At 36.8% G+C, this 26259-nt stretch overlaps 1 protein-coding gene across 4 annotated transcripts in view; it reads left to right on the top strand.

Moving 5' to 3' along the window:
* The window catches only part of Unc79 (unc-79 subunit of NALCN channel complex), a 211009-nt gene that overhangs the window by 144123 nt on the left and 40627 nt on the right, over nt 1–26259 (top strand). For all 4 annotated transcript variants that reach the window (XM_077799972.1, XM_077799971.1, XM_077799969.1 and 1 more), the window contains 8 exons: nt 2421–2523; nt 4479–4619; nt 7608–7646; nt 12808–12920; nt 13008–13093; nt 13822–13995; nt 16326–16394; nt 19232–19342. In XM_077799972.1, coding sequence (XP_077656098.1) covers nt 2421–2523; nt 4479–4619; nt 7608–7646; nt 12808–12920; nt 13008–13093; nt 13822–13995; nt 16326–16394; nt 19232–19342 — 836 coding nt within the window. The remainder of the gene's footprint in view (nt 1–2420; nt 2524–4478; nt 4620–7607; nt 7647–12807; nt 12921–13007; nt 13094–13821; nt 13996–16325; nt 16395–19231; nt 19343–26259) is intronic.

Here is a 26259-nt window from a genome sequence, read left to right as displayed (position 1 = left end):
GTGTAGCTCTCGTCTCCCTCAACACTTGTTGGCAGCGAGTAGCAGCTTCAGCTCCTGGATCAGATCAGGTGAGACTCTTCTCACCTTTATGAGTGGAAGCCAGGTGGGTCATACAAATCTCTGGTGCTTGTTTATGATTCAGTAGAAGCAAAATTGCAATGAGGAAAAGGGAACAAAGATGGAAAGTCATTCTCTTTCATGGTGAACAGAAGAGTTGACTTCATGGTTTCTCCTGTCTCCAAGATTCTCAGAGAGACTTTTATCAACATCTCCAGCTTTGAAGTTGGGCTGCGGAGTCCCCTCCTTCTTCAAGTTTCTGAGAACATTCTGTTTCTGCTTCTAGTTCTGTACAGAGGGCATTTTGGATAGTCAGGAGGGGAGCCAGCAATGTCAGTGTTGGCAGAAGTGTTGGCAGCAACTGGGAACAACACTGCAGTCTTAGCTCTGGTGTGACTCAGCTATAGCAAAAGGGAGTTAAGGTCTCCAGCTTCTGTTCTTGCATTTCCCACCTTCTCCTTGTACATCATTCTTTGTTCCCACATCAGCAGAAGGATTCAGAAATCCATGGATTCAGCTAGTGTTATCCTGTGAGGCCAGTGCCCAGTACCACAACCTACCTGCCTTCCTATATGACTGCTGTAAATGTTGCATCATATTTTCTGTATTGTCATATGAACAACAACTTCACAATGCTATTGTCAAAAATACCTCTTCCTTAGCTGACGACTGTTTTGAGAACACAAAAACGACTGGATCCCTCTTTTTACTTGACTTTATTTGTGATTACAATATAACAGAAATTGACAATAATCCTCTGACAGCCTTAACACAGAGTTGTTTGTTGAATTACTTTTTCATGTTTTTAGTAGGTCTGGATTATGTGTCACCATTATAGGCTTAATTCTTCTGCTTTTAACACAGGCATTTTGGCATATGGTTCAGAGTTCAAGAAATGTGAAGAATTATATTTAAACTTTCTGTGTTTTGGTTTCTTGAAGCAACTTCATGCTATTTACCATGCTGTTTAATAATCAAGTATGTCTTCTTTTATCTTGGCCTAGTTCTTGCTTCTTCGATTACTAATCAATTTATAGTTATGCTTGTAATACGTTGCTTCTACTCAAAGAAACATCTTCTGGAAGCAGAGATCTTTGTTAATGATACTCTGAGGTATATTTTGGAAAGAACATTATCTCAGAGACAGCTGATGAATATTGTAGTAAAATCTGTATTCCCACTTGGGAGTTTAGGGAGTGACATGAAGTACACGTTTCTGGATACTTTTCTTTGCCTTGTGGGATTACAGGTCTTCCGCTTCTCTTAAGTACCTTTTGTAGCCTATAATATGGAAGTAACTCAATTGTTTTGAACACTTTTATCCCATTTTTTTCCTCTCAGATTGAAACAGTTGTCTTCTTGGTTAGGTTTCTAAACATTTTATTTTGATTCCTTTAGAAACCAATTCTCTGAATTGTTTTTCTTCTGCTTAAGGAGAGATGGAATTTCTTTCCAGTACCAAGTTCCTTGAGAAGTGGATTTCTTAACTGTCATTGGTTTCTTCTGCCTTCTTTCCTGTTTGAAGAACACAGTCTCAGGGATTCTTTGTATAACATGGTATTATTCTAAATTGTTGCTTTGGGATCTTTTTGATGCTTCATTTGCATGGTTCTGGAAAACCTCTCCAACACTTATGCCTTCCTTAATGGAGAATACCCTCCTGATTCTCCAACTTTGCTCATCACTGGAGCATGTTGCTAAGAGCCCTGCCTCAGATTTCTTTGAAGAAAGTGAAACCCAAAGTTTTAAACATGGTGGTACTGTTGGCCAAAGTCAAGTGAGTCACTAAATGGTATCTTCAAAACACTGCATTTTCACTCATAAATACTTCAATATGAAAAATAGTCTTTTGGTTTGGAGCTTATGATATTAATTTCCAAAGTAAAATTTGCAGTGATATTTCTACCTCATATATACCCTGGGATCTTATTTTCTTCCCTCGTTAGCAACACTTTAATAGATATATATGGTGCCTTTAGAAATGATGTATAACATGGACAGCTTCCACTGGGGCCTGGCAAATGAGGGGGTGACTGACTTAAGAGTACCCTGGAATAGATTTCCCTCTTGATTTGTCATTTTTTTTTAGTACCTTGTTGGTACATCTGAATGCTTTCAGATATTTTCAAAGTCAAGAGGCAAGGGAGACATAGACATCCAGTTCTTAACATCATAGAAGTAGAGACAAATCACAATAGTTCTTGACTTCATCATATCATTGAAGCTTTTCCACAATGCATCTGGATGTCCAGGCTGCAACCCTTTGAATGTGATCTGTGGAGGACTGTAAGAGCAGAGTGGGGACTTTCCTGGTCCCAGGAGCTGAGCTTTATTCACTGGTTGTCTCTTTGCTGCTTACCCAGGTGCCACGAAGTCCAGCCTGCTGTCAGCACCCAGCATAGTGAGCATGTTTGTACCTGCTCCTGAAGAATTCACTGACGAGCAGCCAACGGTGATGACTGACAAGTGAGTGCACATAGAATTAGAGTTTGGTCATCAGAGTTGTGAGAAAGTATAAGAGGAAGCAAATTCTGCTTTTAAGTCATAATTTGTTCTTCAAAAGGCTGTAACTGTAAGTGTTGGTATGTGTTTGTGATTTAGGAATGCTGTCTTATGAACACCTTTTCTTTGTGCTTAGGCATTGTTCTTTTTGTATTTGAATAAATTTAAATAATGTCACTCACTTATTATCCCTAGTAATAATTTCACACCTATAAAACCCCTCAATAAGAAACCTCAAATTGTTAGATTGGGAATAAGGATGATATTCCATTCTTTTTCCATCCTGCTAGCAGAATCTGTTCTTAAACTGATTGTGTCAGCTCTCAGCTTGTCAGCCTCCAATAGCCCTAAAGCCCTTCTAGGACCAAGCACAGTTGCCTTGGTTTCTTAGATAAGGTCCTTCAGCTTGGGAAGGTTCGGCCCTCCCACTCCTCACCAGGACCCCTTTCCCAGCCCCTCCCCTTTTCCAGAGCCCTCCTGCTGTGCCCTCCCTGTGTGCCCTTTTGTACTTTCTCTTCTCGGTGAACTGCTCATGCTTGAAGGTCCAGGTGAAGGTAAGTTCCCTGATTCCATCAGGCAGCATCAGTCACGCCATTCTCCAGCCTCCTCTGCATCCGGTGCATCTCTATCCTGGCACTTACCACATTGCATGTTATATGTGTTTTCTTAAATAACACACACATGTTCTGTAATAGATTGGGAGTTCCTTAGGGACCAGGACCATTTCTTCTATATTTTATACCCTAAGTTCCCTGTATATTGACTGGCACATAAATGCTTGCTCAGTGAATATGATAGAGTATACTTGCAGGATTTCAAGTTTGGAGAGGTCCCTTTGGGCCAGGACAAAGAATTCCAGCTACATGGATACTCATACCTAGTCCTGGTCCAAAGGGGTCTCTCCAAACTTGAAATCCTACAAGTCTTAATTCCTCAGCTCTTATCCAGTAACCATCTGACAGTCCTTGCTGAAGTGGCCTTGGGATGTCCACCTGGGGACCTTTGTGTTACCTGGGAGGGCTCTTCTTGGCTCTTCCCCTAGTATAATGTTTTCCTTTCACATCCTCCCCCTCCCAAGTCCCAATTTTTCCTAGTTGCTTCATATTTACTTTGTTTTTCTTCTTTTTTGGTTACAAATATGAAGGCTATATAAAAGCCATTTGGTAAGAAAACTTTTATTTACTTATTTATTTTATTTTTACCTATATTTTAGGAGGGTTTCAAATCGAAGGTCACAACAGCAATCATAGTTTGGGTCCCTTGCTATTTCCTCCCACTGTATAAAGCTGCCTTGGTTGAGTTTAATTAAATGGAACTCACATTAGAACGCATGAGAAACAGTAAGTTGTAAGTTACTTAAGAGCAGGTACCATTGTTTGTGTTTTCACACATTAGGCTCAGTAAATTCATAAAATTGATCTAAGTGAGTGGTAGAGAAGGGACTCAATTGAGACCCCCAGGCTTTCTAAACTGTTATCTTCACTCAAGTTCCCTATCTCTTACCCACAAATAGAACATTTTTTGAAAGCTTCTATTCGTGCCTAGCCATTTTTCATTTTGACAAAATGAGAAAACTATGTAATCATTGACAATCTCTAGCCATATTTTCACAGAAGCTTCACACCGATAGTTCAGCTGATGCTCATTCCAACAGGGTGCAATAACTCCCATTTTCCAGATGCTTGTGAATTTGAAGAGTATTTTCAGTAATTAAAGGGACTTCCACCACCTCTGCCAAGTGTGTTTTTTCTGCATCTGTGGTGGTGGTGGCCCTAGGTCTCCCGCTTATTGTTACAGTGGGGACACTGACCTCCTTTTGGGGGATTTTCCAAGACTCATGAGAAATGACTGTGTGTTGTATGTTGTATCTTGAAATAGTGGTTGGCTTTCAGGAAAGCATTCCTCCGTTTTCCTTGCAGATGCCATGACTGTGGGGCCATTCTTGAAGAATATGATGAAGAAACCCTCGGGCTGGCCATTGTGGTCCTCTCCACATTCATTCACTTAAGCCCCGACCTGGCGGCCCCACTGTTGCTGGACATCATGCAGTCTGTGGGAAGGTAAGGGTCAGCTCGAGTTGTTTGGTAGGATGGAGCCTATCCAAGACAAATCTTGAGATAAAATCCACCAGTTCAAAAGGCAAGCATGCATTTACCTTGTAGATATCTGTGGAATCAATTCAAACTAGTTTTTTTTTAATTTTTTTTTTAGTTGTAGATGGACACTATACCTTTATTTTATTCATTTATTTTTATGTGATGCTGAGGATTGGACCCAGCACCTTGCATATGTGAGGCAAACGCTCCACCGCTGAGCGGCAACTTCAGCCCATTTCAGACTAGTTTTAAAAATTGAATGAACTGATTTTGTATTGAATTCCCCAGCTGTGTAGATTCATGAGTTACAACGTCAGAGTGAAGCTAGAAGAAGCTGCTCTTGTACTGTTTGTTGTTTGTATTTACTACATGAGCTAACATATGTAACAGTGCTCAGAACTATCAGTTCATATTAAACACCTCATTAGCTAATATTATTATTACTATTATTATCTCTCTTTTTATTTTGAGATGAATTTTCTAGGTATTTTGTAATCTCAAGGGACCCTCACTTAACTATGCAACTTGGCCTAATTATGTGAGGGGATAAATACAAGTAAATAAATGTAGCAGCTTCACATTTCTGACTCAGATAAAGGAAAGATAAACACATTTTTGCAAACAGGACCTTCAACCTGAGGGAAAAATAAGCTTAGCTATTTTGAGTGTTCATATAAAGAAAATTCCATTTAGTAGAAAGACAATAGGAGATGGATGATGTATTTCATGGATATGCATAAAGTTCTAATTCAGTAACAAACATAACATATAGTAGAGGACTGAGTAAAATTAAGTTTCCAAGCTGTACTAGCATAGTGGTAGGTGCTTTGGATTAAAGGCACTAAGGCCTAGCTCCTGCCTTCAAGTGATTCATGGCTGAGTTGTTAGAAGGAACAGTTCTGTGCAGAATCATTGAGTGGCTATATAGACAGGGCATCGATTAAGTGCTATGTTGAATGGCCACTGGGGTACAGGTGGGGCATAGATTAAGTGCTATGATGAGTAATATGAGTGTAAGTGCTATAGATGGAAAAGATTTCACTGGGGTAGGACAAGAACTGAATTCTGAAAATTCCTGGCATTTAAGAGAAGGAAAGAGCATGAATCTTAAGGGAGCTAAAATTAAACCTTTTTTTTTAAATGAAGAAATACTGATTTCAGGTAAACAAGAAAAACACTAAAAACTTGACCCCCAAAGTATAAGACCCTGTTATCTCCCTCTCTGCAGATTTTTTTTGTAGCATCTTTAGAGTCATATGTGCAGAGACAGTATAAAGTGAAGTGTAACCATTCCACCTTCACTTCAGAGTGGCCGAATGCAGAGGAAGTGATAAGCATGGGGATATGGAGAAGAGAAAACATGAACTATGTCATTTAACCCTTCATTTTGGCTGATCTTAATAATTGTGGAATAAACATTATATCAGCTTTCAGCAATACTAATGGAATTGAGGGTTGTTATTAATGTGTGGTCGCAATTCCTACTATCAATACATTTTAGTTTCAGAGGAGATGGAATTATTGTTTTGATCTGTTATTATGTTCTTGAAACAGTTGATCTAAGTTATTGAGGGGATTGTTTTTGTTGTTTTAACATAAATTGGAATAACCCATGTTCAAGCATTGCCAATTAGTAGGATGGAAACACATAAGCTTTGAAGAAAAGCGAGAAAAAACAGTAGCAGACACATTTTTGCATATATATATATATATATATATATATATATTTATTTATTTCTGTTCTTTGGAAGACTAAGGGGGAATAGGGAAAATATTTCATGCAAACTGTCAGGATTCTAGAAACCTAAGCCTCATGGCCAAAGCTTCCCAGAGAACAGATTCATCCACTTCCTAATTAGGGGCTTCCTTATTATATGCTTCAGTTCCACTGCAAAGAATGGAGGAGGCAATGTGGATTTACAACCATTTCCTTTACTCCCTGCCAGTCAGGAGCACAGGCACCATTCCCAGGGTTTTCTAAGACTCTGTAAACTCAGCTAATCCTTTCATTTGTTAGTTTAACTTCTCTATGAGATTTTTGTTTATATTTTGCTCTCTACCTGGATGCCTCTTGAATTTTACCTGTCCCCTTTTTCAGGTACATTCTTTTGACATACACATTTCCTGTACCCTTAATTACTCTTCAGTTTATTTGCAAATGTCTTTCAACTCACTGTAAAATGAGAGGACCCACAACCAAAGCAGCCTGGAATCCTGTCTGGTGTTAGTGGTAGCTGGGAGCCATTGTTCCTCTCCAAATGGGTTCTTGGCTCAGGTCACTTCTGTAGCCTTAAGTGAATTGATTTGTGACCCTCTCCCTATTTGTTTCTTTAATTCTTTACTGATTAAAATATATTTTCCTAAATCTACCAATGTAGTACATTCTCTCTGTATATGATAACATATGGGATATTCATTTATACAGAACCATATAATTATATCTTTCAAAATTACGTTATATATCGATTATTTAACCTAACATATTTCTGTTCTCAATACAACAGTTTTCTCATTGTTTTTATTCAACAGGTAGCTGACAAATACCTGTTATCTATTTTAATAACTCATAGTGATTTTTATAATTTGTGATTTGTTTGTAGACAGGTTTCAGAGGTTGTAGACTATGATGAATTTGAGTTAACATGGGAATGAGTTGGGCAAGTATTGTCCTGGTTTCTATTGTCCTACTTGGCAGTGGAAGCCATTTTGTAGGTTGGCCAGTGACAGCAAACTGATTTTGACTATGTGTCACTCTATGGAAATATCTGATTTAATGCAGAAGGCAGATTTTGGGGCTGGGACACTGACCTCTGAGTGGGCCCTCTGTCCCTGGTCAAAGGGCGTTACACGAGTCCCCCTGTTTCTGAACCACAATAGGTCCACCTCAATACTACAGCATTTGATCATGAATAGCTAAGAAATTTGTGTGACTGTGTTTACTTTGTTTCCTAGATTGGCATCCAGCACTACCTTTTCTAACCAAGCAGAAAGGTAAGATCCTACAATGGGCCCGGATCTCACTTTCTTTTTGTTTCCTGTGCATGTTCATCCTGTTTCTAAGACATGATCTTATTCCAAGAAGGGTTATTGTTAGTTCCAGTCAGAATTCCAGAAAGCACTAGTTGTTTGATTTGAGTTCATGCCTTTGTTTATCATTCATTAATTCACTCGTTTTAGTAAAAGAATACTTTTAAGCCTTCCCTGTGCTTGATACTTAGGCTTTAATTAGGGACAAAACTAACTGGATTCCTACCCTCAGTGGGGTTTTGTGCTCTGTTGGGGAGGTAAACATGAATGAAATATTCACACAAATTTGTAATTTTAAAACATACTAAGTGCTATGAATAAAAAGTATAGAGAAACTTACATCAATTCTTCCAACAAGTATTTATGGGGTTATCTAGTGATGTTGAGAATACAATGGTGAAAAGCATACCCAATCCTGGCTCTCAAGGAACCTACATTCAAGAGGAATAAGGAAATCAATCAACAAGTAAATTGATAATGTGGTTTAATATCATTTTGTGCAAAGTGCTGTGAAAATCAATTAAAGTGTAGGTGCTAGAGAGGGACTGGAAATGGTCATTTTAGATACAGTGGTCAAGGATAACCTCTCTGCAGAAGAGATAATTAAACCAAGCCTGAGCAGAGTAAGAGCAATCCATGCGGTGCTTTATGGAATGAGCAGCCAGGGCAGATGTGTTAAGTTAGGACAATGCCTAGTGCATTTGGGGGATGAACTAATAACGTGGCTGAAATGAGCATAGAAAGGATGGCAGATGGGATGGACCAGGTAGTGGGAGCCAGGCCAGGTTACTTAAGAAGTTGAGCTGTCGCTGAATAAAACAGGGAGCCACTGGAGCACATACTTGATCTTGTGCTTTGAAAGGATCACTCACTGGTCAAATTCCTAGACTCAGAGTGGAATGATGTTGCTGGTCTAGGGGAGGGGAAGTAGGGAATCAATCAGCAGGCATAAATGTCAGTTAAGGAGCTCTACAACACTGTATCTAGACTCAACAATAATGTATTGCACACTTAAAAATTTAAGAGGATAAGTCTTATTTAGTGTTCTTATTAGAAAGGAAATTATTATTATTATTATTATTATTATTATTATTATTATTATTCTCCAGGGATTGAACTCAGAGGCATTTAGCCACTGAGCCCCATCCCCAGCCCTTTTTATTTTTCATTTTAAGACAAGGACTCCCTAAGTTGCTTAGGGCCTTACTAAGTGGCTGAGGCTGGCTTTTAAATCATGATCCTCCTGCATCAGTCTCCCAAGCCTCTGGGATTTCAGGTGTGTGCCAGTGTATCTTAGCGAAAATTAAAAATTTTAAAAAGGAAGAATTAAAAAGAAGAAAAATAAAAGATCACTCTGGCTTATATGATTTAAAACAAGTCACGGGAGTGAGTGGAAGCAGGGAAGTCAGTTTAGAAACCATCTCAGTGGAGCAAGTAGAGGAGGATGGCGACTTGCTCTCAAGTGGTGAGGAGTTGTCACATTAAGGATAATTCAGGAAATACTTTAGAAGTACTCTAGATAAAGGAAATATCATAGAGCCAACAGAATTTTCTGATAGATTGGATGTTTGGTGCAGAGGTAGAGAGGAGGCAAGAATGACGCCCAGGCTTTGGTATGAACAACTGGTGGAGAGATGTGCCACTTACTGAGGTGGAGGGCCTAGGTGAGAGCCAGCGCCATGAGTGGCTGTCACCCACTAAATGCTAACCACCTGAAGTTATGTTAGTCACAAGATATGAAAGACTGGGTATTATTTTTCTCTTGGGTATCCTTCCCAAATGACAAGTCACAAACCTGCATAACTGCCTTTCTCACCCTGATCTGCCTGCATTCTGTGTGTGCAGCAGCTACAACACAATAATCCCACTAGTAATGGGGAGTGAAAATGCTTAAAGCCAATGTCCACCTCCAGAGAGGCCGACACTATTGTGATGTTCTTCTACCATGGATCAGTTTTGTCTATCGTAGGGCTTCATGTAATGGAATTAAACCACATATGCTCTTTTGTGTCTGACTGCTTTACTCAACAATGTCTTGAGATTTATCCATGTTGTTGCTTATATCTGCAGTTTGTTTCTTTTCCAGAGCTGAATAGTGTCCTATAGTTTGTTTATTCACTTTCTGTTGAAGGACTTTGGGTTATTTCTGGTTTGGGGCAATTATAAATAGAACTGCTATGAATATTCTTATAAAAGCCTTTTTGTAAAAAATGTTTGCATTTTCTCTTGGGGATGGATTCATGTCTCACAGGATAGGAGTTTGTTTAATTTCATAAGAAATCACCAGCACTTCTCTTACATAAAGATGCTTATATAGAAATTGTTGTAACATTTCTCTTATGTATAAAATAGTAACCATGTTATATTCCCATCATCAATGTATGAGACTTGGGATTGTTCCACATCTTTGCCATATTTAGTGTTGTTGACTTAAAATTTTAACCACTCAGGTGGGTGTTTAGTGGGTATCTCATTGTAGTTTTAAATTCCATCCTTTGGTATATTCTTTTGTGAAATGTCTGCTCAAATCATTTGCATCTTTTTAATTGAATTGTTGTCTTTATCCAGAGTTGTAGGAATTCTTTACATATCCTGAATATCAGTCCTTTATTAAATATTTGAAGAACATCTTCATCCAGTCTTGGACTTATCTATTCCTTTTCTTAATGGTATTATTTGCTGAGGAATATTTAATCCAGATGAATTCTAATTTATTAAAACTTTTTTAAAAATTATAATTGTTGCTTCCTGTTATTTATCTAAGAACATTTTGTCTCCTTCCAAGTTGTGCAGATATTCCCCAATGTTTCCTTCTAAAACTTTATGGTTTTAGTGTTTATGTTTAGCATTTATATGATCCATCTCAAATTAATTTTTATGTATTGTGTGAATTAGGGCTAGGGCATTCTTTTTTATCCAGGGTGGATATAGTTATTTCAGCATCATTAAAAATGGAAAAAACTCAATGGATCCCTACAATGTCTGTTAAACTCAAAATACCATATAAGGGCAGGTCTGTTCTATGTGTTTTGTATATGTTCTATGTGTTGACCCTTAAGCTAACACCCACACTTGATTATAGTAGCTGTGTAGTAAGTCTTGAATCAGGCAGTATGAGGCCTCCAACTTTAACTTATCTTTTTCAAGATTGGTTTGGATATCTAGAGTCTTTACATTTCCATATAAATTTTTAAAGCTTCTCATTTTTTTAATCAAAAAAGCTTTCTGGGATTATATTAAAAGTATGAATCAATTTTATATAAATGACATAAATGACATTGAAGTATTCAATTCATGAACATGATAATGTATCTCCATTTCATTAGATCTTTAAATTCTCTAAGCAGTGTTTTTTTAGTTTTCAGGTAGATTTTGTGTATATCTTTTGTTAAATTTATTCTCAAGAATTTTGTTTTTTAATGCTAATGTAAATGGAATCATGAAAAATTTTATTTTCAACATTTGTTGCTGGTATATAAATATAAATTGTTTATTATATATTAAGTGTAGCCCAGCTAAATTCATTTATTAGTTCCAGATGTTGCTTCGTAGATTCCTTAGGATTTGATTTTGCATGGAAAAACAGCATATCATTTGCAAGCAGTGATAGTTTTACTATTCCTTTTTGATCTTGATTTTATTTCTTTTTATTACCTTACTACAATGGCTAGAACCACCAGTAATAGAAATGTGTGAGTGGACATTTTGCTTTATTTCCTGCCATACAGGGAAAATATTCAGTATCTCACTGCTAGTTATGTTAGCTATAGGTTTTTCACAGATGTCCTTCAGCAAATTGAGGATCTTCGTCCATTTCCAGTTTATTGAGTTTTTAAAATCATGAATGTTTGTTAACTTTGGTAAATTGTATTTTTTGTATCTATTGAAATAATCGAAAGGTTTTGTCCTTTTTATTTAATTACACTGACTGGTTTTTTATTATTAAACCATACCTATATTCCTGAGATAAACCCTACTTGGTCATGATGTTGTCATTCTTTTAATCTATAGTTGGATTCAGTGTCCATGAGAAGTATAGGTCTGTTTTATCTCTTACCATTTCTTTTTGGTTTCCTTTTTAGTTTCATTTCTTTCTTTCTTTTGATAATGACTTTATCTGATTTTAGCTTTAGGGTCATGTCAGTCCCATAAAACAAAGTGGAAAAGGCTCCCTTCTTCTCTATTTTCTTAAAGTTATTATACATTTGGGGTTATTTTTTTTCCTGAAGAACATTTCTGGCTTAAAAGTTTGAACCAGCATTTCAGGATGGGCTTGCATAATGAGGTATAATTATACCTATCATAATTAGGGAAGCAGAACTTTTCTCCCTTCACCTACCTGAGTGGTTTGATTTCTTTTTTCTTCCTTCTGGTAACTTACTAACCACCTCAGGAAGTCTCCCTTCTGGTCCCTTGGTCTAAGGGGCAGGACCACATGAAGATCTCTTGGTTCCCCTTTTTGACATGCAGAAATGAACAGTGGGTGGAGGAAATGCACCTGTCAAAGTCCTATCCTTTCCACAGGTGCCAGCTTGGATGCCCCAGGAAGACTCCCCAGGTCTCCCAGCTGGGAAGAACCTCTCCCTCACTGCATTTTCCCTCAGAAAAGCTCTTGCTTAGCCAATTACACTTTCTTGGGAGGATCTTGCTGATAGTTCTCAACCAGGGTTCTTGTCCTAACTCTGCCATTCTCTAGACATGAGGCCTTTGCAGGTCACCTTTCCCCACTGGTCCTGGGAACCGTCATACATACTTTAGGAGGCCTACAGCAAGCCAGGGATCACTCTGGAATTTCATGATTTTATCTTTCTTTTTTTAAATATTATTTTTAGTTGTCAATGGATCTTTTACTTATTTATATGCAGTGCTGATGATTGAACCCAGGGTCTCACACATGCCAGGCAAGCGCTCCACCACTGAGCCAAGACTCCCAGCCCTTATGGTTTTCTTTTTCTAAAAAAAAAAAATATATATTGTTAACAGGAATTAGGTTTGACCAGACTATTTTATTTCACTGATGGAAATGACAGGTTTTACATAAGATTGTTGTGTAAATGCTTCAACTCTAAATAAATAGACTCTTGGCCCATGGTCTCTTGCATCTTCTCTCCCTGCTGGAACGCAGCATGATGGTTCCTGGCAATGCAGCAGGGGTGGCCAAGCAGTTCCTGCGCTGCATCTTCCATCAACTGGCCCCAAATGGCATCTTCCCGCAGCTGTTCCAGAGCACCATCAAAGGTAATTCCCCCGCTGAGGTCTGGACACAACAGACTTGCTGAGTCTCTGAAACCCGATCTCTACTAAAGCTGATTGTTCACTTTGCAGATGGGACTTTTTTGCGGACCTTAGCCACATCTCTCATGGACTTCAATGAGCTGAGCTCTATTGCTGCTCTTAGCCAGCTCTTGGAGGTAGGTTTGCTTTAATGACACCCTGGGCCCCAGCCGAAATTGCATGCCCTATTTGAGTCACTCCATTGAGTACTCCAGCGGGAGAAATCCAAAGTCATTTAACTTGAAAATTAAATTTAGATTTTGTGTGTATTTCTATTCATTTAAAACTTGTAGACTTCCAACTAAGTGGTGAACCCCAGGATTGAAAACTCACCTCCACAAAACTATCCTGTTCTGAATTTTCAAAATGCATGGTGGGTAGAGCATTACTGTATGGCAAGATTTGTATTCCAAGATCCGCTATGTGCTTATTCACAGAGCAGTATTGTATCACAAGACTCAGGTTCAAGCCTCTGCTCCGAGGCCTGGTCATTTAGCCATTGCTAGAAGGGAAGCTCCTGCTCCTTAATTTTTAAGTTTTAGTCTTTGTTCTAGAGAATTCTTTCCAGCCAGCAACATTCATTTTGTCCTTTTAGCACATAACTACATCAATGATAGCTCCTAAGAAGATATTTCTTATTTGTTGCTCACATTTCACCTCTCAATCAAAAGATCCCAACTCCTTGGAGTTTGTCTGAACGTGTCTATTTTCCTTTACATTTCTCCTGCTTATGATTGGCTCATATGGTAGGCACTCAAGGCATGTATATAACATGAATATGTGATTTTAAAACTGATCTTCAACAAATAGCTGTCTGAATTCACATGGTGTTTCAGCAGTTGATTGCCTATGCTTTTGTTTTTAGGGTCTAAATAACAAAAAGAATTTACCAGCAGGGGGTGCTATGATACGCTGTTTGGAAAACATTGCTACTTTCATGGAAGCTTTGCCCATGGATTCTCCTAGTAGCCTCTGGACCACAATCAGCAACCAGTTTCAGACATTTTTTGCCAAGCTGCCTTGTGTTTTACCTCTGAAGGTAAGCTGATCCCAGATTTCACTGTGAATTACCTTTTGACAATTTATCTCTAGAGAGCAACACAAGAAGCAAAGTCTTGGGTGATTTGATAAATCCCAAAGGGCTAGAAGGAATCTGTCAGCTGCAGAGTGAAGATTATTATCTGGGTTGTTTTTTGTGCACGATTTGATTAACTTGAAATCAAATGAATCGCTTCTTGATCTGACAAGTGAAGTAACATGTTAACAACTCCACTTCTGAAATGAGTATTATACAAATGTAAAATTTTATAGAGATCAGCCACCTGCATTGTTGCTAAATTGGCAGACTGCTAATAGGGTCTGTAAGGATGATGAGTCAGGGACCCTTAACTTTTTCTGTGTGCTTTGAGTTTGATGTTTCTTTGCAAAACAGGGATACACAGGAAGGATCTTTACTTCTTTCATTCTGTGATCCTTGTTTACCCACAAATCTGGAGTAGCTAAATAAATCCAAGCAAGGAGGATTAGTACTTTGAAAGTATGTCTGTATATAACTACTGTACATACATGCATAAACAAATCAAGGATATGAGTTTTAACTCAGCCACATAGAACCTCCTTTAGACCAGAGTTATTCAGGGTCATTTATTGCTAATAAGCCACATACTCTAAGAAGAGTGCAGCAGGTATGACAAATTCGAATGACCAGGTGCAGATATGATAGTCAAAATATTTAACTTGAACACTGATCAGTTGGAAGTATTGCTAGCTATAAATCACTGAAATGCCTAATTTGTGATAATCAGCTCTGCCCATAGGGACCCTGCCTTCAAGTTAAATGACTAAAGTGGAATGATCTAAGATAATAATAAGAATTGGGACCAGACTCTTAAAAATTGTAATGTACCAGTCCTTCTGCTGGAGTCAACTGCTACCCCAGTAGTTATATGAGAAATGAGGTGTCATGTTGTGGATTTTCCCATCTTTTCTAGGATGACATTTCGTGATTTTTAAATCACTGGGAGGGCCTCATGAGCAGCCAGTTTTCAGCCCGTGGTTTAAATTAAGTAAATTTCACATCAACCGTGATGGGTATTGAGCACATTAAACAGGCCAGCAGTTCCTTTAGAAAGTACTTGTGGGATGCTTTCAGTATTTATGTAAGAATTTCCCCTGCTAGGTCAGATCTGGGCACTGCTTCTGTTTTGTTTTTCATCTCCGAGGAAATTATAAGCCTTTGAAAAACACATGGTTTCACCAGTTTAGAAAAGTGGGTCTCAACGTCTAGTGTGCATCAGTGTCCCTAAAATACAGATATGTATGTTATATATATATATGTTATACTGGGACTGATTTGAGATTTCTGATTCAGTAGGGGTGGGGCCAGGGGATTGACAGCCTAACAAGTTTTCAGGTAATGGGCATCCTGCTGGTCCTGGAATTCCACCTGAAGAATCACTGGCTTAATTTACAGTATCTTAAAGAGAGTAAAATACACAGCTGCAGATATTGAACTGTAGCCTGCTATTGTGATGTGTTCAGAATGTTAAACAATATTGTTGTTTATTCTCTTTTTTGGTACCAGGGATTGAACCCAGGGTTGCTTAACTGCTGAGCCACATCCCCAGCCCTTTTATTTTTTATTTTAAGACAGGGTCTCAGTAAGTTGCTAAGACTGGCTTTGAACTTGTGATCCTCCTGCCTCAGCCTCCACAGCTACTGGGATTGCAGGCGTGGGTCACCATGCCCCACTTGTTGTTTATTCTTGCTGTAACATTTCCCCCAAGTCCCAGTAAACTCAATTTCAAAAGTACATTTTGATGTGAAGTTTTGCCAAAATGAAACTCTAATAAATTTGAAAGTGTAATTTTTCCCTTATAAAAATTTTAATACTTTCCCTCAGACTTTTTTCATGTCTTTTCATGGCAGAGAAAGTGAAGGTGAAACTATTTCTTATTTGGACTAATCATTCTTAAATAAGTTTTATTTTGTTCTATTTCTAACATGGCCATTTACAAAGTAGTATTATCTCTTTAGAATTGGATTTATGTAACGTCCTCTTGTCCACCTGTGTGTCCATTCATCCAGCCGGCTATCTGATTCTCTGTGCAACTTTCTGTAAGATTAAATTCTAGAGCTGTGTCTTTGAAAAATACTTTAGAAGCTGTGTTAAATTATTTACTTATTTTAATTGTTTCATTAAAATATTTTAACCTAAAATAATTGTTTTCAACATGAATATATGGCATGGGAAGCTGAACAGAGGTAGTTATATTTCAGATTTTTCTTTTTACAAAAATAAATATAAGAAATATGATGTACAAAAGATATGTTAAAGGAACTGAATTCTTTCTTCATGTTTATTCACAGTGTTCTTTAGATTCCAGTTTGAGAATTATGATATGCCTCTTGAAGATACCCTCTACCAATGCCACAAGGGTACGTATGCTTCAGAAAAATATAGCCAGTTGTTTTTTTGGTCATTTTTTAACCTAAAAAGAAAGGTGCATAGCAACACAGAAGACACAGTCCTGACATCCAGCATCCGTTCCTTTCCTCACACCAGGTCATTGGTCACCATGTGTAGTAGGTTCCCAAGGCCTAGGCTATGCCTACCAACCCTTCTCCATAGACTAATGAGGTGATCCTTCTGAACAGCGCATCATGTTGGTTCCTTCCTTAAAAATCTTGGACAGTGCTTGATTTCTTTCAGGATAGTGTCGGAAATCCTTAACATGGCACACAAAAGTTTACCTCATTACTCACCAGCCTACTTTCCAGCTTATTCTCTGCTTGATTGTCCACCACTGCCGCTTGTGCTCCTGTGAGTCAGCATCGTTATCCTCCTCAAGGCAACAACGCCATTTGTTGAACTCTTACCAAGTGTCAGGCCACAGGCTCAGTGCGTTCCATGTAGTCTTATTTCATTTCATACCCTCTTTGCCTTTGCTTAGACCTTTTCTTTTCCTGAAATTCTTTGTACTCTTCAGTGAGATGAACTCATTCTTCAAGGTCCCATTTAAATTTTTTAAAATGCTCATATTATTAGTAACATCTGTGTCCTGTATCAGCTCCCACAGCACGTGACTGAGCTGTGTTAGCACTTGATAGTCTCCAAGCCTCCCCAGGGAGACCATGAGCTTCATGGACTCCAGTACTGTATCTCATTCTGTATCCCTGCTACCATTGTGAATTGCATTATATTCAGTGGTGATATAGTTTGATTTGCAATAGTTTGTAATTACTACTTAATATACCAATAGTGCATGTTTTCTGCAACTGTTTACCTAGACTGTGCTTTTATAGACAAAGCTAGAAAGTTTATGCTGGAAATTTGCAAAGAGATAATTTGGTTCAATCTACTCATTTATAGATAAGGAAACAGTCTCAGAGAGTTGAAGTGTCTTGGCTAAGGTCACACAGCTGGTTCCTAGAATATTTGAAACTTCAACATAGGTTCTTTGGGTCCTATTTTTCTGTTGTTCCATCACCATGCTGGTTTGCTAGGTATAAGAGCAATTTTCTTTATAACTTTGAATTGGAGTTTCTCTTTTTGACCAATGAGAGTGCTTATGTGTCAACTTGAGAGGTATTCCTATCCCCACCCTGCACTGTCAGGGTTTCAAATCAGTAGCATTTGAACAAAGAATGCTGAACCAACAGCACTGTTTCAAAAAGTGTAGGATTCCCTACTTGTAAAACACATTAGTTTCTCTGGGGAGTACAAATAAATGAAAGACAATTCTTATGTTCAGGAGCAACTAACATGTAGGGAATTCAGTTTTGTATCAATAAGGAAGGAAAAAAACCTCAAAAATGCACATTTCGTTGATTTAGTGTTTCCTTTTCTAGGAATCTTTTCTAAGGAAGAAAATGATAATAAAAATTTTATGCTGAAATATACTTATTAGGGTATTACTTATAGAAAATTTGACTTTGTGGCTATTAAAATGAATGGGTTATAAGAATTAAGTGGCACTGGAAATTCTTAATGTTATTAAGCTAATAAAAATATTATAAACATATTTGATCTTATGTGAAAATTCAGCTAACTGAACTGGCAAACAATGAAGAAGGGAAATATAACAAAAAAACATGAAGTAGTAGTATGCATGACTTTTATTTCTTCATGAGTACTTTCCTGCATATCCTGTGTTTTACATTAAACATGTATTACTTTTATAATCCAGACACTCCAGACTACAGTGGTTGAGAAGTAGTGAAAATCATGGCATGGAAGTCTTTGGGAGTCTAGTTAAAATCCTGACTTCTCTGCAGAGCAGTTAAACCTCTGGAAAATTGCCCTGGAATTTGGAGTTGAATCCCATTCCATAGCTGTATGGCCTTAGGGAAGTTAGTTGTGTACTTAACTGATTCTGCTGTGAACACAGAGTGATACTAAAGCTTCAGAGGGTTCATACTGAAGATTGTAGCTAGCATCCATGGAGAGCTTACTGTTGCCAAGTTCTTTGCATACATTATCTCCTGTAATTCTCACAACAACCCTAATGTGTGTAATCTATTATTTTTCCACTTTTAGAGAAGGAGAAAACTAAGTCTCAGACAGGTTAGATCGCTTATTTAATGTCAGCAGAACTAGTTTGAACACACTTAAATCAGATTCTAGAGCTGTGTCATTAACTAACATGCTGTTTCCCAGGATAGTTAAGAAATTTGAATGTGATAAACTGTATGAAAGCAATGAGCTCTGCCTAACACTCAGTAGGTGCTCAGAAAATGTTCCTAAAGAACTTAATAAAGTGTACTAAGAAATTAGAACTGGCCCTTTGTGGATGGGATTCAAATGAAGAAACCAAATGAACAAAGTCCTTGGCAGGGAGCTGAGGAAGGGTTTCTATCCAAGCTAAGTATACTTGGGTTCTTATATGACAGAGTGGTTTGCACTACTGAACTGCGGAGACAGGCTTCTGGAGGATCTGAATCTGAAGAACCAGATACTTAGAGGTTCTGAGGATAGAGTGGGAAATCCTAAAGCAGACCTCGCTGGGTGAACAGGGTGGTAGAGTGATGGTCAGATGGTTTGTAAATAATGCCATGTGGAAAAATGAAGTTTTTGAACAATAAAATCATGCTCTTTGAGTCATTGGTTAAAGGTGTAGTTATACTTTAATTAGACCACCAGGGTTGCTACAGTGGCCACCTGTCAATGATTTTAAATAAAAAAGAATAATTCCACTAAAATATAATAATACTTTAATAGTTTTCTTTATGAAGGAAACAGACAGACATTTTATTTGGCCCCAATCTCATTGCAGAGTTTGTTGGAACCATTTTCAAAACTGCTCAGCTTTGTGATTCAGAATGCTGTCTTCACTCTGGCCTACCTGGTGGAACTGTGTGGCTTATGTTATCGAGCTTTCACTAAGGTAAGGCTGCATGTGTGTGTTCCCGTGAAACTGGAAACTGGCAAAAATGTAGTCTTTCTAATCAGTGTCAAATCCCTGTTATTTACTTGCTTTAATACCTTAAAAATTAATAGTTCTTCTAAAGTCTGATAAATAGGATTGGAAGAAAGCACTTTAGAAAACAATATACACAAATATTTCTAAAATATACAGATTTGGAGAATTGAGTGTTGTGGTTTAGAAGAGGTACTTTCAGTGAGGGATATTAATTGTCTTAATGATCTTTTAAGGTCCTTTTCAAGGTCACCATCCCAAGGTTAGTGGGTGAGTCATCACTACATATCATTTTTATACCCAGAGTGGAACAACACCAGCTGGTCATTTGTAGAAGCCTGTGAAGCACCTTAAGGCTCATCATTTGTCTTTCTCCCAGTTCTGGGTTCATGACCTCTGAGATTCAAATCTCATCTTTTGTCATCTTGTCCTAATCATGGTTCCTCTATTGAATTATCTTTAGCACCCCCCTCCCCACAGCTGAGAAAGTGGAAAAATACCGCTTGCCCAGTTGGTACAGCAGCCTTATCGGAACCGGCACATGCTGTCCTGATGGAAAAGCAGAAGGCCAGGAAAACTTGGAGCATTTTTGTTCTTAGGACAGTGTGCGAATATTACCCTCTTGATCTCCAAATTTTCCAAATGTCTTTTCAATGGGGTCTCTGTTTCTGTTGTTTCTGCTTAAACACTCAGAATGCCCCTTTATTCATGTCACCAAGACTATGAACCCTTTATTTTCTTCATAAAAATCTAATTTTATAACAAGGCTTTCATTCTATTTCAAATGCCCTTGTCTTCTTTCTTACCAACTTGTGTCCATTCTGCCACATTAAATATTCCATAATAATCTTCTCTTTGGCCTGATTATAAACTATTTATTACCCTGCCTGGAGCAATATATTTTCTATTAAGAGAATCAGCATTTTTAAATTCTTTTAAATTTTTCTTAAAAAATATCTCTCCCCCTTTATTTCACTTTAAAAAAGTAAAACTACAACAAAAAGATGTTTTATTTTTAGAATTCATTCTAATTCTTAATTGTCTTTATGTTTAATTTGTTTAAATTCTACCTGTTTTAGGGAGGAAGACTCACAATGAGTTTGTTCGTCATGTGATGGGCACTATAAATATTGATTACTATAAGTATTGACTTCCCAGCATTACAAATTTGAGATATTTGTGATTTTGAATGCTATTATACATTATATACCTTCATAATCCATCATAATTTTAATGACATTTCACTCCCTGTTGTCATCTATCCTTCCTCATTTCTCCAACACAACATGATTGTTATTTATAGATAGTATTAATCAAGAGTGTCCTACTTTCTTCAAAGATAATGAGAAACTGTAAGAAACAGTTTAAAAACAGCAGTATCTACTTACATAATTAAAAGAAAAAGCATGGAAAAGCAAGAGCTTAGGAGACTTCCTTTTCCGGCAACATGGCAGTCCAGATAACCTGGAAACTATCTCACTTAGAATACAGAATTCTGATAAAAATGTAATAAACATGCCTTAAAAGGTTTAGTTAATTTTATAAGAATGAAAAAGGCAAAAACATGAGCTCAGAACTTAAAATTAACTCTCTCCAAATTGAAGAAATAACCTACTACAAGCTAGATTAACAAAGTCAATAAATAGCAAGTTGTCTCCTCCAAGAATGACCAATATGAAAACAAGACAAAGATTATAAAATCATGCTTTATGCCAAGTATATAAAAGATAAGAAAAAATGCAGGAAGAAATATAGTCATCACAAAAAAGACTGATTAGAATAAAATAGAAAGTCTAGAAATGAAAATCAGTCACTTACATGAGAAAAAAATCACATTCCAAGTGTGGAATCTAAGTGATCATTGACAGTATAAACATTGAATTAAACATAGCTAAAGAGAGAATTAGTGCAATGGAAACTAGACCTGAAGAAATCACATACAATGTAACAAAGTGCAATAAAAAGATGAAGGATATAAAGAGAAGTTCTAACATATATCTAATAAGTGTTTCAAAGTTGCAAAATAGGCATTTTATCAATTGCAACATTAATAGAAATCATTAATTTTCTGATTCAGGAAGCACAAAGAGCCCTAAAATGATTACAAATAAACTGAAGTGTTACCTGCTTATGTCATAATTTATATGAATAGGTATTATTTGACATAAAAAACCAAGACAAAGAAACTATTTTAACAGCAACCAAGAGAAAAGACACTAAAGATAGACTGACAACAAACTTTATAATAGCACAATGGAAGCCCAAAGACAATGGAAAAATGTGTTCCAAATGGTAAAAAAAGAACTGTTCTCCTTAAGTTCTCTACCAGCTACAATATCCTTCTGGAGTAAAGAATATATAAATATGCCATCAGGAAGATAAGAAATGTTCTAGTAGAATTTATGGAAATAATACCTATGAGATATATTACAGTAAGAAGAAAATTGAACTAAAATGGAAGAAGTAAAATGTATGAAGGCAGTTTACCAAAGAAGTTGATGAAGTGTCAAAATGCAAGTGATCATTGAAAATATAAAGCAGCAATAATAATAATAATAATAATAATAATAATAATGTTAATCAGATAACTATAAAAACAAAAACGACATGAAAATACTGGATATGAGAGCTTATGAGAAGTGTGTGTGTGTGTGTGTGTGCACATGTGCATGTACATGTGCATGTACATGCGCATGAGCAATGTTTGTAGTTGGGAATAGAAGCCCAAGCATCCTGTGTATTATTCACAAGAAGGGCAGAGATGATAAATAACTTTAAATTCTTAAGAATACATATAGCAAGGTGTGATGGTGCATATCCCTAATCCCAGCAACTCTGGAGATTGAAGCAGGAGGATCACAGGTCCAAGCCATTGGCAATTTTTCTCAAAATAAAAGATTAAAAAGCACTGTGGGTGTAGTTCAGCGTAAAATACCCCTGGGTTCAATTCTCAGTGCAAAAACAAAAAGGAAAAAAGAAAGGAATATATGTAAATGTTTTAAGTATAAACTCTGAAACATAATGTGTTAGTTCCAAACAAATAGAAGATAAATTAGATATAAAACTCACTCAAGACAAAAGAGAATCACAGAACAAGTTATAATAAGAAATTAAGAAGATAAAAATAAATTCTAAATATTTAATCAAATATATTTGCTAGAATCAGTAGGGATTGTCAGATTGCATTATAAAAATAGACCTATATTTTTTTATGAAAGACACATCTAATGACACTCAGAATATTTGAAAGATAAAGAGTAAAAAAAAATACACTAGATAAATACTAATGAAAAGAAACCTAAAGTCAGTAATCTGACTTTAAGTTAAAAACATTATGAAGTCACCATATATTGACTAAAGGAACAATTCTTCAGGAAAATGTGATAAGATGTGAAAATGTGTAAAACTCTGTAGAGCTAATAACAGCCTCAAAATATACTAAAACAAAAATTAGGATTATAAAGAGGAATTGACAAATTCACATAGTTTGAGATTTTAGAATTCAGAACTGAAAGATCAAGCAGATAAGAAACAAATGTCCAGAGTTGATTTGAATGACACAGTGAGTAAATTGGATCCAATGGACATGTAAAGAGTTTTGAATCCACGAGTTGAAAACAATATTTTTTAAATTTAGAAATTTTTAAAACACAGAATAGGTAACAGACTATTTTTCTTTGGGGAAGGGGGTTGTTTTCATGGAATTGGGGATCCAACTCAGGGTCATAAAACATATTGGAGAGTAGGTTTCAAGGAGACCAAATTTTCCATCATAGTGCAATTAAATTGTAAATCTATAACTAAACCATCTCTTTATGTAGATGTTCAGAAGTGGTTTGAATAAAGCCTCCACATCTATAGAGGCACTATGCACAACGTACATATATAAATTTTATTGAGTATTGAGGGAGGTGTAGAGATTTGGGACTCCCTGGTTAAATCCTAAAGCAGCTGGGAGAGCACCCCACCACACACACACACACACACACACACACACACACACACACACACATAAAAGCCACATCAGCTCACAAGCCTTCAAACATGGAGTAGTATGTACATGTATACATCACTGGTATATATATGGCTGTGCTCTGTCCCAGCTATACCCCAGGTGCCTTTAAGAGTCTTCTATTGACTGTTCCTTGTTCTCAGATGTCTATATCCTGTGTCCCCATCAGATTTTGGTGCAGTCCCTTTACCTGCTGGGGTTGGGGAGTGTGTGGCCTTGAGGGTGAGTGTGATTGGGTGAGAGTAGATATGTACATATGCGGTCAGGGCTGTTGACTGCCAAAGTCCTGAAAACTCAGATGGTTGTTCAGGCTTTGTAATCATGTATTAGTGTGTGTTTTCTTTTTTCAATTCATACAAAGATGCTATATGGGTTATTGGCGTCTGAGATTTGCTATATTTGGAAATAAAAAAATACTTGTAGGGCTGGGGATGTGGCTCAAGCGGTAGCGTGCTCACCTGGCATGCACGGGGTGCTGGGGTTCCATCCTCAGCACCACATAAAAATAAAATAAAGATGTTGTGTCCACCAAAAACTAAAAAATAAAAAAATAAATATTTTAAAATTCTCTCTCTCTCTAAAAAAAATTCTTGTAAATAAGGCAAAGAACACAGGAAATATTATAAGAAAATTTATAGAAGTATTTAATACTAAACAAGTATGAAAATATTCCCTTTTCAAAATTTGACAGATATAGCCACAGAGATATTTAAGAGAAATTTTGTTTTAAGCACTTTTTACTGAAAAAAACAAAAAGAGAAAGAAAAGCTAAATGAATTAAACAAGTCAGCTTAAGTTATAATAACAGGGTAATCACCGAAAATTTAAGGAAACAAATGATGGAAGATAAGAGCAAAAATCAATAACATTAAAAACATGGATATAATAGAGTGCCAATACAACTAAAAAGTGGCTCTTTGATTAGACTAATAAAGTGAGCAAACCTTTGGCAAGATTGATCAGAAAAATAGATAAAAGATATAGGTAGCAATGAAAAAGGGAAAATAACTGTAGACTTAATGGAGATTCAGAAATGACCAGCTTTATGCTTATTCCAGTACATTTAAAATCCTTGACATGAGGGACAGCTTTCTAGAAAAATGTAATGTGTGATAATCTGGAAAAAGAAAAAACTAACTAGTTTTAAATAAGTAAAAAAGACATTCAATAGTTAAAAACCTGTCCAAAAATACTATTACAGCCTCAGAGACACTTTCTGTCAAAATGTGGGAATAGGCTTATCCCTGCTTCACACAAATTAATGAAGTGGAAAAGAGGGAATATTTCACTTCCCAACTCTTTTTATGAGCACAGTAGAATCTTGATACCAGTCATACAAGGGCAATAGGGGAAAGGAAAATTATAGGCCAATATCTTTTCATACATGAAAAAAATAGAATGAATAACAGCAATCAATGCATTAAAAATAGAACATCATGACCCAGTTGGGATTTTCCTGAAGTACAAAAATGGTTTAAATATTAGAATATCTATAATGTCACATAGTGCCAGATTAAAGGAGAAAACTTTTGGCAATTTTTTAGCAGATGCAAGAAAAGCACTTTTTTATAATTCCATATTCATTTATCATATAGTCTTATCAAAGTAGCAATAGAAGGGAACTTCCTTAACTTAATAAAAGGAGGTCTACCAGAAACCTCTAGCAAGCCTTATTTTAATGGTGAAGTGCCACCAATCCCCTTAAAATCATAAGTCAAGGATGCTAATATCATTGCTTCTGTTCATCATAGTGCTACTTTGTTAAGCAAGAAAGGAAGAATAACTTAAGTATAAGACTTAAACAGGAAAAATACAACTCTCATTTTCCCTAGGTGATGTGATTGCAAATGGACCAAAGAGAATCTATAGACACCTTTTTAGAATTTACAACAGAGTTCATAAAGGATGCCAGATACAAATGAATACCCAGAAATCACCCATTTTAATGTTAAGCCACATGTGATTATAAAAATGTACTTTAAATTTCATTTGTTGTGGCAACAACAAAAAAAATCTAACAAGAATGTGCAAGAATGAGACAACAAGAAAATTTTATTGAAGAACGTTGAATAAATGGAGAGATCCTATTTTCAAGGACAAGAACCAATTAATAAAAATAGTTCTTTCAGAATAATCTGTAATTTTAATGATGAGCTAGGTAATTTGCACCTAGCTTCCCATTTAACGTTAAAATTTTTTTTTTAAAAGTGCACATTTTCATTTAAACTTAAAACTATCAAAATTCTAATCACATACAGAGGAATTGTGAGGCCAGGATCTCGGAGAACACTGAAACACAGGGTTGCAAGCCTCACACTGAAGGTCAGTTTTGCCCTGTGGGTGTTTGTTGATCTAAAAGATCTGGTTGAGAGGCTCAGTTGCAATTTTGGAAGCTGCCTGAGGCTAGGGAGAAGAAAGTCAGTTGGGGGACATAACAAGAGTGGGAACCCTGATACCATATCCCTCAACCCACATATCTTTGCTTGGGACCACAAAGTACAGATAATTTAGAAGTATACTTGTCTTCAGTGGGCACAGCTTAGTGTCAAACCCAAGGTAAGACATTACAAGCCTGTTTGTAGATGAAGGTAACCTTGATTTGCCATGCACCTGGCAAAAAGCAAACTGAAAGCTCTTGGAAGGAAGGTAACATTTTAGCTGTAAGTTATTTCTACAAATAATTTTTAAATGGAGCATCCAGCATACAGTCAACAATAACAGACATACAAGGAGGCAAGATGTGAGTGAAAGTGAATAGCGGGGAAAGATCCTGAACACAGACCCACAGGAACTCTATTACTTACTTATGGAAGGATCAAGGAAGGACTCCCAGGCCCTTGAAAGGGAATTGCAACGTGCTGTTTTCATCTCT

This window comes from Urocitellus parryii, chromosome 6 (genome assembly GCF_045843805.1).
Source record: "Urocitellus parryii isolate mUroPar1 chromosome 6, mUroPar1.hap1, whole genome shotgun sequence".
NCBI classification, from domain to species: domain Eukaryota; kingdom Metazoa; phylum Chordata; class Mammalia; order Rodentia; family Sciuridae; genus Urocitellus; species Urocitellus parryii.
The sequence above is the reverse complement of the archived record's forward strand: the minus strand, read 5'-3'. Positions and strand labels throughout refer to the sequence as shown.